The following is a 13,075-nucleotide window of genomic DNA, read 5'->3' on the forward strand; positions in this document are numbered from 1 at the left end:
TACTGTAAACACGAATTAGGACTGGGAAAAATGGAAGAATACTTATTAATCTGATCCATGTGATAATAACAATGTTAATAATTAATATTGATTATCAGCATACAATAAGGTTGAAAACAGGACCTTGGGAACTGTGTGTGGAACTGTTGATTATTTAATCTAGAGACCATGTCATTAATAAAAAGGTTAAACAGAATGGGAGCCAAAAACAACCCTTACTCCCTTCTGTAAAGAAAAGGAATTGGACAGATGCCCTTTAGAACTATAGCGAACTGGGGCAGCCGAGGGTTCATAAAGTCTTTACATTAACCACAAAAGTCTCTGATCAATTGAGGTCCTCCCTAATTTTCCCCATAAGCTTTTCCTTGATACTGAATCAAAGGCTGTTTGTAGTTCTACAAAGCCCACATAAAGGCACCTTTTAGTAACAGCCGTATATTTCTTAAGCCAAATGATATAGGAACATACAATGATCAATTGTTGATTAGTCTTTAATGAAGCCTAACTGCTCAGGACCAATAATTTAATCCCATTTCTTATGGATAGGGACAATTATTGCCCTTTGCAATATATTAGGGATTTGACCTGTCTGATTAATGGCAGTAAAAATGGGTGTAATCTATGACACCATGTGAATACTTCAAAACAGTATCAGTAGAACATCTTCAGTAACTTCCTTAGGTATTTCTAAAATACAAGCAAGCCATTATTATATTCGTTATTTGTCACTCACCTTGAATGAGGATGTGGATGTTGCAGAATACCCACTTGCTCCAGACACAAGGGACACCATAGAGCCATGGCGCCGTAAGCTTGATTCTGATCCATAGCCAGATTCGGTCTAAAGAGAGCAAAATATGCATTAATTATGAAACACGAGGGAAATACATATAAAAGATTTTCCAACACTGATTCACATTTGCTTACTAATTCACTTTGATCAAGGTAATAAAAACAAACACTACTTTATCAAGTATGCAGTACCTGAAAGATATTTGGTACTAGAAAGAAAAAAAATTGTAATTTGCACAGTTCAGCCAATGAAAAGTCAATTATGAAAAAGGAAATTGCTTCTAATACACAGGTTCAAGAAGCCGGAGAAAGTATTGTCAGGTGGCATTTCTCCCATTTCCTTCTCTTCTCGCCCACAGTTCTAGCTTTTTTACCCCTTCTCCCACCCGTCATCCACCACAACTGTGGCACAATTGATGGGCTTACAAATTCTCTTCTGCCCCAATTCACAGACCTTGATCTGCGCAACAGATCTTCTACTCAGCAACAATGACTGCAGATCTAGCAAAAGGCAACCAGGGGAAGAGACTCTGGGGAGGTAGTGAAGATTTATGATGGACCACTCCTGCATGAGCATGTTCAAGGAAAACATGACCATTCCACACTGCCTCTTATGTCAAATGTTGCTTGCATCACACAAGAAATTTCTAAATGCTATTCATTTCGAAATTATCAGTTTGCAACACTCCATTACTAAGCAGATTATCTCAAAATGTATGTAACCAGTCCGTATTATTTTGAGAGGATGACTATCAAAGGTAGTTTTCTTGCAACTACCATAGGAATATTTGGATTCATTTTAATGATAAAATTGTGTTATGCAAGTGAATCCTCACAAATTTAGGGGTGTTTTTTTTTTAAATGGCTGCTTATAACTTAATAGGAACCATATTTAAAATCACTCACTTGAAAAATACCATCAACAGCATTTCAAAATAGTAAGATATGGATGACAACCACATACAATTGCAATCTTTGCCTTGAAAGGTTTCCAACACAACTTAATCTGATGAATGTGCATTAGAGAAAGAGGGTTTAATGTATAAAATGTGATTAAATTATACCTAGCAAGGACAAAGTAGTCAGAGCTTTTTGAAAAGTAGGAGAAATAAATGTTTAATTCAAGAACTGCTTCAGACAAAGTGTTACCACAGTCTAAAAACCACTGAAGCATTTATCTACTGGAAACGTTACAAAAACCAGGAAAAGGATAAAAGATGGTTAGCTTACTGCATAAAGATGTGTACAATGAAGAAGTTATTGGTTGAACAACAGGTTTCACCATGTCAGATGGTGGTGCAGAATAAGAGACACTATAGAGACTTGGTGTGAATTCAGCATCAGAGGAACTGCACGCAAAACATTTAATGAATCAGAATTGCCAGCCAATAAGTCTTTTGTTCTACCCAGACTCAACTAGTAAGCATACATGCAAGGGTCCTTTCATTTCCCCTTCTTTCTAAGAACATTCCAAAAGAAAGGAAGTGGACGCACAGGGACCCAATTTGAGTCAAATTAAAAATGCTGCTAGAGCTTCTGAATTCTCTTGTAACAAAAAAACCTCTGAATTTGTGTCAAGCCAATTTTCTGAACAAAATCTGAAGTCGAACACATATATACGCTTCTACAGTAGCACATTCAATTGATAATCTTATGCACAGAGACTACAAAGAAGAATGATTTAATTCTACTCAGGAATTGCAATAAAGAACATGTTTCTCTTTTGTAGCTACCAAGCAGCACACACAGGAGACCAACTGCAAACCTAAGTAGAGCCATACCCATCACTTTCAGTTGGCTCCTAAGGGGACAGCTCTGATTAGGATTGCACTGTAAACTGTACAGTGTTGATATCTGCACACTTCCAGACAGCAGTGGCAGTTGCAGACAGACAGACATATGAAAGAAAGCTCAATCAGTAACCTGGGACTGGCTTTACAAAAAGAAAAGAGTATCATTTTTGAAACCAGTGCATACAGGAATTAATACTACATATAAAAGCATGCAGAGACCAACACCACCACCACACATACATATCATGCAAAGCCCCACCATTCTATTACTGCAACATCTAAACCAGGGCAGGTCCCTGCTGCACTTTTTATATCTTGCCGAGCAGATCATTAGCTATTCACTGCAGAAATAACTCCGTTTAAAAAAAGAGATGAAGAACGATGATATAAGCTTCTTCCACCCAAGTATAAATATACTCCAGCAGCTATAAAAAAAACAGGCAGCCACAGTCTCCTCGCTAGAAAAGCAGATAGTTACTCTTCTGAAATTAAAGAATTCGCTTACTGTTGTAGCAATCAGTATTTAACATTAAACACTTATGCCAATTACCATGCTGAACATCCAGAAGCAATTTCACAGATATCCATGCATGGGGTGTAGCCTGAAAGCTACGCACAGAACTGACATTGTAAGCACACTGCAACATCTTCACCAGGCTTTTGCATCTTTGGACAGACTCCATTATTCCTTTCTGAAAGCTGTCTCATAGGTCAACAGACAGGGGTGAAGAAACCCCACATGATCCTTGTGAAGTAATTTGTTGGCTCAGGCAGAGGTATCCATCGGCAGCAAGACACATCATGAAGGAAGCAGCATTCAGCAACACAAAAGCTAAATGCATCCAGCCAAATCAAGCCCTCTGTGCTTAGTCAACTGTCAGACAAGGATTTCCTTAAGTGGGTCAGTAATGCCTCAGAGAAAAGCACAGGTGTATGGGAAGCATCACTGCTTACACAAGGCACGTTCCCTACTCTATGGGTTTCCCATGTTAGAAAAAAACATTTTAACCCCTTGTGGAACTGAACACTCCCACTGAAATACATTTTTCTTAAATTATACCATATACTGCATCACAGCCACAGAAAGTAAGCAGCTAATCTTTTATAATAACACCACACCTAAGAATGAGAATACTTGGTTACAGATAGTGATCAAAATTCATATGCAAAGTTGATACGTGTGTCATACAGACAATTTTATGCCACCTCTTCCAAAAGGCATACAGCTACATTAGTGGCCATAAGTGAAATACGTTGGAGGAAAAGCAGTTTGTGATCATGAATCTATAGAGATGTTCTAGAAAAAAATAAAGCTTCAAAACTGTATTTCACCTTCTTAAACTTAAAGTTTCCACTAGGTGGTGTATGGTTATTTCTTCTTAGAGATTTAGTAGCATAATCTTTTTATCAGGACCAAACAAAAACACAACTCAGATGTACCCAAGCAAATGGGATAAGAAGCAAAAATATGGCTATTCTCTCTTTGAGAGTAACAGCCAACTGTTAATCAGACGTTTTCCCAGCATTAGTCGGAAACAAATGTTCCTTGTAAAGCAGAGGGCAGTTTTAAAAGGTAGTCTTTATATTAACAAAGCTGGGGATTAAAGGCTAGAAAAAAGAGAACGCACGTGCATAACAGAACTTTAGAAGCCTTGCTTGGTTCAGCTAATGTATCTCTCCTGCCAGCTAAATTATTCTGAAGCATTAGACCCAGTAATCTGTCGGGGTACAATAAATTATAGTGGTAGTAATTATTACGATTATATATACAGTGCTAATGTAGATGGTGTTCTACAGAGTTTCACTGGCAAAACATGTAGGTCCTTGTCTCCAAAGACTTTTGCCACTACTGTACTGCAACCCAAAAAATCTGTGGCTTGCAACAATCACACCACAGACATTCTCAGGGATTCTCAGCTATGAAGAAAATTATTAAGCAAAAGTCATCCACCCACAACTGCCTGTTGAAGACTAAGCTTGCTAGATGGAAGAAATGTTGAGTTAGTTGAGAGGCTGGGAAAAGTAAGTTATTCAGTTCCTGAGAGTTATATCTCCTGCAGGAGATGTGCCCAGATGTTGACAGGCTCGCCCTACAGCAGGAGCATCAGACATCTGTATTTAAAGACTGCACTATAGTAGCTAGTGGAGTACAAGAGCAGAGACCTAGAAGGTGATATCTGGGACAGCTGTCTGACCCTTCTTGGTGTGTGTGTGTTTAGAATTCTTTCTTCCTTTCTTCCATCACAACAAAACAGTGCTTGCTTGCCTGCCTTCTCTCTCAAAACAGAGGAGCTGTTGCTAGGGAAGTGCACTTGGATACTTCCAGGCCGAAAATATATATAAAAAACAACTTATTAGTATTTTTCCGGTATATCCTGTGCAGCTAAAACAGTATTCTGGATTCCTGAACTCTGAATATTGTTTCCTGAAAAATCCCCAAAATATTTGTGTATATCTGGGGCATCCATTTTAAGGCTCCCAGGCTGGTTTTGGTTCCATTTCTCAGGGCTCCTGGCAACAGGAGAGAGAGGAGAGGGAGACAAATGTCCTAGGCAACAGGATCAGATGACAGAGGGAGCCTTTGAACTGTCTGCTTAATCATGACAATTCTTACACCCCTCCATGGCTCTGAGCACTGAAGAAGAGCTGATTTTATATCCTGCTTTTCTTTGCCTTAAGGAGTCTCAAAGCGGCTTACAATCACCTTTTCTTCCCCTCCCCACAATAGGCACTTGTGAGGTAGGTGGGGCGTTCTGAGACAACTGTAACTGGCCCAAGGTCAGCAGGCTTCATGTGGAGAAGTGGACAAAAGAGGGTTAAAAAGCAGGCCTGCCCACAATTTGACTCCACTTCAGAGTCAGATTTTTTGGAGTGCTCTCAGTCTTCTGCTTTGGATTTACCTGCTGCCTGCATGAGAAGACCTTGTTCTGTTTATGGATTGGACAATCTTTAAGACTGGAGTAATTAGTTTCAAAATATTATTTCAAGTTTTTCTATTTTTTGCAGGAGGACAGGGGGTCATAGTGGGGGAGGCAGCCTTCCTCTCCCCCTTTCAGTGGCTCTCTCTCCACCTGTTCAGAGGCCTGCCCTACAGCAGCTTTCACCATCCCCTTCCTCTGGCTGTGATGTTATGATGAAGGGCTTCATAAGGCCCCCCTTCATTGATGTTGCTGCTGAAGTGCCACCAGCAGAACTGCCTGAGGTAGGTGTCAGTACTGGGCAGGGGTCTGAGCCTCAGGCTCCTCCTCTTCCAGCTGTTCTGACTCAGTACCAAGAGGATTAGGAGCCTGAGCTGTCTTTTGGGCTGAACTTGGAGGATGAGAGCCTTCTGGTCTCAAGTTCACCTTAGGGACCCAGAAGGTGCAGGAGGAACCAAAGCGGAGATTGGGTGCTTCTTCTCCTGTTCCTTCTGCGTCCAGCAGGCCATCTGAGAAGAAGGAAGAAGTAAAAAGCTGGAGGTGGTACAAGAGGAAGAGGTGGAGGTACACCCCCCCCAATGAGCTGTAACCTCAACCCACCTCCTTTGTGCCCCCCAACACAGAGGGTCTGTCCCATTGCTGAAGGTGGATCTGGTGGTGCCTGCAGCTGCTTGGTGCCCTTATTTCTCAAAGGACTAGAAGCACTTCTAGAGGATGGAGGATCTCCATTTCACATAGTGCCAGCTGTGTAAGGCTAGGATCAGTCAAGGGAAAGACCTGGCTCACACCTTGATGACTGGGCCCAGGAACTATCTGAAGTAACACCACCAGGCATTTGCAGGCCAAGAGAGAGACGTTGCCTCCAGCAGATGACGAGAAAAAGCAACTCTCCTACTCCCCACACCTCTCTTTCTGGGCAGGGTTCTCCCATGGCACCTCCTGAGATGTCCATGGAAATGGAGCGCATCAGGGATGCAGTTGGCACCTCTGGGAATGTGAGGCGCATGAGCCTAGCTTTGGTGGACGCAATGGTGAGTGACTACCTAGCTAAACCTTAGGAGCTGTACCTAAAGCAGCTTACATTGTCTTCTACATTTAAACCTTACAACAACCCTGTGAATTAGGTTAGGCTCAGAATATGTGAGTGGCCCAAGGTCAACCAATAAATTTCCATGGCACAGTGGGGATTTGAACTTGGGTCTCTCAGAAGCTTTTCCTTCACAAATATGGATTTTGTGCTCTTAATACTGCCAAAGACTTGCTCCACGTAACTCTGATTAAAGCAGAAAAATTCACCTACAAAGCTCCAGTAGGCTGACAAGCTGCTCATGACATTAAAATTTGTAGGCAGGACCCACTGGGCCTGTTAAAATTTGTAGGCAGGACCCTTGCAGCACATAAAAGGAAAAAACTACAGCTTTAGTACAGGAAACCTTAATAATCTTATGAAGGAACATGAAAAGCAGCCTCTCACGCAAGCTGACTTGCATTGGCAGTGTACTTGATGCTCTCATGACTGCAATCACATGGCTGTAAAAATGCCCTTTGCATGCTTTTACAATCCAGTTCCCCTTACATATAACTCTATACTTGGGTACTGTCATTCTTCTACATACGAACACATCAGAATTTTCTGCCATGGGAATAGGGCATATTTGTCTGAATAGACCTTATGGCTAGATATCACCCCATAACAGAACTACAAAATCTTAGTGAAACAATTTATCAGGGATTACATGCAAATGGCCACTAGATGGAGGCAATTAAAAAGTTTAAGACCTGCTTGGGGTTATTATTGGTCAAAGTCCAAAAGTAACCTTCATCCTGCTTCCATTACATTCCAGTTATTCTGAACTTAATGTTTTCAAGGTAACCTAATTTTAAACGTTTAGAGGCTTACCAATGTCTGCCTTCAGCAGCAAATCCTGTACTGTTGCAGGTTTCTCAACCCAAAATCTTAGATCACACTCATAATTAAGATTTTTTTTTTTGAAGACAGTTTCAGACCTAAACATTTCATGGTAAAGCACATACAAAGCTGCAGTGAGTTTAAGACATATTACAAGTGGTTAAAAAAACCTTACGCTTGAAGGTGTCAGTGATACTTGTCCTAAACACATGAAATCAACACATTGATCTTAATACTTCAAAACAGTTGAGGTTCATCACAGTTCGTGGCAACCACGTAATACAGTCACAGAAAATATAATTAGGCTCCAAGACCTGCAGGTCTGAGAAACTTAGCTATCTTTTAAAATGGCTTGTGAGGCTGTGACTAGGCATGCAAAAAAGCTGCATGGTAAAATTTCAGAAGCTAGGGGGTCAGGTGTGAGGGATTCGGTGCCCTGCATAGCTCTTTGCCCATGCATATAAACCGTGAAAGCAGAATTAGACATAGCAAACGTTTGTACTGAATCCACTGTTTTGTGTGCTTTATACTGCTTTGGATACTAATAGGCTACGGTAATTACAAATAAACAGAATTTAGAAATATGCTTTACTTGCCAAGTTCAGGTCCCCCCCCCCCCAAGGCACAGATCTGGGATATTTAAAACTTAAGCAAAAAGAGTACTAGTACACACACTTGAATGAAGTACCATCAGAAACTTACCTGCCTCAATTCAAAGTCCAAGCACAGACAAAGAATTTCAATAGCTCAACTCCTTTAAATATATATTCTGTTTCAGCCAGTGTTACGTGCTTCCATAACAGGAATGCAATTATTTCAACAATTAAAAAATCTCAAGCGCTACTAACAACCACCACGAGAAGCCCCATCTATAAGATTCAGCAGAAAAAAATAATAGTTTCGCATAAGATTCATGCACTATAGCCCCCTCCCCCCATTGCTATGCAGTTATGAGTCTTCTGGACACACCCTCAAGGGGCTAAAGTCAAATTGCACTCATGTGTAACAATGCTTCAATTACCCTAAAGAAACAAGAAAAAGGCCTTTCTGGAGAGAGAATTTAGATCACAGAAGCAGCAAACCAGGAGGCATTTAACCCTTTATCTGCTCCATGTGATTTGCGCATATAAAGGTGGTTGGTTAACGATTACTTTTTCCTACATTCAGGAACATGCAGAAGAAATTTAGTGTGAACAGAGCTGCTTACAGGTATGGGCCACAATAGTCAGCAGCCATTTCTGGATTCACATCAGCAGTTTCCCCATCTGATTACATCTTGGAAACTGCTGCCAGTTTCTGCCATCTATACAGAGGTTCATCCATAATATGCATCTTAAGGGGGGGGATAGCATGTCCTGATATTATCGCAGAGAAATCAAAATTATGTTGTCCCCCCGCAACTTGCCTTGTCATTATGGAAAGTTTGAGACACCAGCTTGCTTACTTGGGAGTGGGTTATACAATCGTGTGTGAGTAAAGTGCTGTCAAGTAGCAGCCGACATATGGCGACCCCTTTTGGGGTTTTCATGGCAAGAGACTAACAGAGGTGGTTTCCCACATGGATAATTGGCTACGCCTTTTTGCACTTTGCAAGATATGCTTCAAAAGCAGCGTCAAGGGCTGTACCAAAGCCCCCTTTCCTTAACAGCAGCACTTTATTGAAAGATTTACCACCAAGTTAGCTAGCTTCTAGGTCACTTATGTATAAGACTGTGTAGCTCTTGCCAGAATACACTGTTCTACCCAACTATGCAAACTGGCATACCAAAAAATGCAGTAACTCCCAGGATTGCAATAAAACCTCGTGGAGTCATGGAAGTTATTTCAGCATGTCCATTCAGATTGTATTTTATACCTGATTATCCAGCTTCACCTGTGCAGGGTGACATTCACTAGAAGACCATTTTAATGCTACTTATAATTCATGCAACAGTAACATTTATTGCTCAATACTACCCTTCATTGAAGCAGACAACTGTAGTTAGCATAATCATGAGCTAGAATCCAAGGAGGAACTACAGCCATACCAAGAGCTTGAGTGTGCCAAGTGAAACTCCCCCTCCCCTTTGAATGACACATATTCAGGCTGTATCACAAGCAGCATTTCAAAATCTTCAGAGACTTGACGTGCTCTTAAAAAAACCACAAGACCAAAGCCCTGTACAGCATGCAAAAACAAATTTATAGCGGGGGGGGGGGGGAATCACCTTCCCAACTTAAAATTCCTCAAACTGACAAATATACAAACATACACAAAATTTTTAACAATGCACTCTTATTTGGATTCTCCTCACACAATTTTAACAGGCAAAAATGATTCCAAGTTTCTCTTCTTTGTACAAAAAGCACAAAAAATGATAAGGTGAAACAGCTCTTAAATTTGTAGGGAGGTTGGGTATATTCTGTCATTTTATTCCATATTCAGTAATATACTTATATCCTTCCTCATTTCCTTAGATTCAAGACAGCTGACAGCACAACACGCAAGGACACAACACTTACAAGACCCATTAACAAAATAAGAACAGTGCACTGATTAAACTCACACAGATTAAAACACATACCCAAGTCTGCGGAAACAATTCATGACCTCAGATACAGAATTGTCTTCCTAAACATGGCCAGTGAAGGCACCCTCTGCACCCGCTTTGGGAGGCTATTCCAGAGTAATGCATCTACTACAGAGAAACCCATGACCTACCTATTTGTTTATGGGCATATCTGATAGAACTGAATGAGTTGTGCTTGCAGATCAGTAATATTTCAGGAGCAGGGATAGTTGAAGACACTATTATAAGCCTCGCCCTAGTTCAGTTTGATCTTGCCCCTTCTACTTTCCGCTTTCTGTTCTCCATTTACAAAACATTTTTATTCAGTTTTTGGGAATTTGTTTTATTTTTGAGTTCAGCAATTTAAAAAGTCTGTTTGTTTAACGTTCCTTCTCCACACCCACATCATTTCTCAGAGATCCATTTATTTTGGACTGTTAGAAAAATGCAACATCTAACCAACTAATCATAAGATTTAGTTAAGAATGTTTTTGGCACCTGACCTTTCATTAAATTAAGAGAGCCCTCTCCATAACACTGAACACTGCTAACATCAAACCAGTAAGACCTTTTAGACTGGACCTTCTTTACAAAAACAACCACTGTGAAAAAAAACACGGTTTAAACCCAAATAACTTCTGAAACAATTTATTTTTGAACTATACCATCAGCAGCCAATTTAATCTCCACAGATAAAGCTGTTATTTTATCTGTATTTTATTATTTATTAGTTTATTGTGAATTCAGTTTGCCTCTCTCATTGAGACTCAAAGTGGATTACACAGTGTAAATAAGTAACAGTCCATACAAAGAGATATCTGAATAAGCACATTGTAGGCTGATACAATCAATATGAAGAGACCCTGAATGAGCAATGTACTAGGACTAAGATTACCAAAACATAGCACACTGTTGATAAAGAAAAAAACCCGTATTACATCAGTAAAAAACAATGAAACAGTGTTATAAATGCAACCAACTGATATCCTATACAAAATGGTATAATCCACCATCCCTTTCCTGTACAATTCTGTACAGTGCTTTCCTGTACAATTCTGTTACAATAAAGCTCTGTTACCTTTAGCCTCTCATTATGATTTATCATTTTCATCTTATTTGTCAATAAGCAAAATCTTCCATTTCACTCATTTCTATAACAGCATGTAATATAGGCCCTGACCTCAATAGCCCAGGCTCGCCCAATCTCATCAGATCTAAGAAGCTAACCAGGGTCAGCCTGGTTAAAATAAATGCAAACCAGACATAGGAAACAGCACTATTGCTAGTGCTTGAGCACACTACCACCTGCTTTACATAAGAAATGTTACTTAAGTTGTTCAGAGGTACCCTGGAGGATTGTCCATAATGATGTACCATTATTAATTACTAAGAAACAGAAAGCCATACCTTGTGCTGTTCAATTGCATCTATCCATTGTTGTCTATGATCTGGATCTTGAGCACGTAGGTACCAAACGCTATCATTTACACTAATGTCAAATCTGCACTCATCAAAATCATGGGGCTGTGGGGAGAAAAAACAAGCTAATTAAGGCAATTAAAATACAGCATAAGGGAGATAAACTACAATGGACTATAAAATGTCCGAAATATTAAGAGTGATTTCTTCCAAGTTGACCAGCTTCATTTTCTTTGACATCTCTTAATAGTTCAAAACATAATTTCATACCATATCACCTAAGAAACAGATAGTACCAGCAAAATTCTACTATGTAGAATAAAAAAAAAATGAAACCAGAAATCAGAATACCACCTTTACACTTAGAAAGTTGTTATATAGTCATAACTATCACAAGGTCTGTACAGAAAGAAAACCCTTCAAAGGAAAAATTCTAGCAAGAGTTATGTTAACCATTTTTATTCATATATTGCTGTATACATAATAGGAGTATTCAAACAGATGATTACTATAGTGCTATCAAGCTTTCGCAAGAAAATTCAGAATACAAGGCCATTAATATAGATCTAGAAAACAAGCCATCCGTATGGGTAAAAGTATCTCATCTTAGACCTCCTCCTAAGATGCACTAAGATTTCATAATTTTCAACAGCAGCATTATCTTACAAATCAGGATGCCTGACATCTAATGCTTCTGCGAAGGATCAAACAGTACTAGGGCAAAAGCATAGGAAGGAGACAGAACATCCGGGTAACACTGGAGAGGCTTGTGGTTTGGTAGTACACGATTCGCCTGATTCATGAAAAACCTCAGGAAATGTTGCAAGCCTGGAGAGGTTCCCAGATGCAGAATATCTTGCAAGCAAACCCCTGAGCATGGCTTCTTGGAAGAGGATACTCATTATCAATTGCTATATAGTTTACACTTCCATGCACTTGACCAGTTTTGTTTTTTGAAAATGAGGCTGTAGCAGTATAAAACTTTCTCAGTATCATAAATTATTCAAAGTAGAAAGCCATAGTCTTATACCTTCAGTAACTGCCTGGCATTATTTTATTAACGCCTAGTTAATTAAAAAACGGACAGTACCACTGACAAGTCTCTTATTTTGAATATGTTGGAAGAGACCTCTTATGGTGAATACCTTTCCCCAAATGAACATGCTATTACATTGTGCATAACTATAAATGAATACATTCTATTGATCTCAAGACCCAAGTCCTGGTTTTGTTGCTATTTGGAATAAAACTGCACATGCACAGTTCCTCAAAGAAAGTTGTAGGTGTGTGTGCATGCATAGAGATTTCCATGAGGTTACGATTATTTCAACCATGGATTTGTCATCTCTTCCTTTCAGGGCTTGCAAAAGGAAAGATGAAATGGCATCAAGTGGTTTTTCCTACAGCTGCAACGAAGAGTTTGCCAAATGAAACTATACTCATGAAACTGAATGTCTAGCAGCGATCTTGTCACAGACTGAATGTGTTAGGTGATTACTAATTACTAATATGTAATTAATATGATATGGGTTGTATTATACTAAGTTAGGGATCCACCTTTACCTTTCCTGGCACCCAAGAATTTGTAGAAGGTGGGTGGGGCCAGGTAGGGCTTTTTAATGCAGGCAGTCGTTTTAGGCATAGTACTTTATCTGTGCAGAAGCAGAGTGATATTCTCAAAACACAGGAGGGCTT

At 39.7% G+C, this 13,075-nt stretch overlaps 1 protein-coding gene across 2 annotated transcripts in view; it reads right to left on the bottom strand.

The window, feature by feature from the left end:
* Positions 1-13,075, bottom strand: part of CERT1 (ceramide transporter 1) — an 81,007-nt gene that overhangs the window by 41,872 nt on the left and 26,060 nt on the right. For both annotated transcript variants that reach the window (XM_056848413.1, XM_056848412.1), the window contains exons 3-4: positions 11,369-11,485; positions 734-841 (exon numbers count right to left, since the gene is read on the bottom strand). In XM_056848413.1, the coding sequence (XP_056704391.1) occupies positions 734-841; positions 11,369-11,485 (225 nt within the window). The remainder of the gene's footprint in view (positions 1-733; positions 842-11,368; positions 11,486-13,075) is intronic.

Source organism: Euleptes europaea, chromosome 4 (genome assembly GCF_029931775.1).
Source record: "Euleptes europaea isolate rEulEur1 chromosome 4, rEulEur1.hap1, whole genome shotgun sequence".
Lineage (NCBI taxonomy): Eukaryota > Metazoa > Chordata > Lepidosauria > Squamata > Sphaerodactylidae > Euleptes > Euleptes europaea.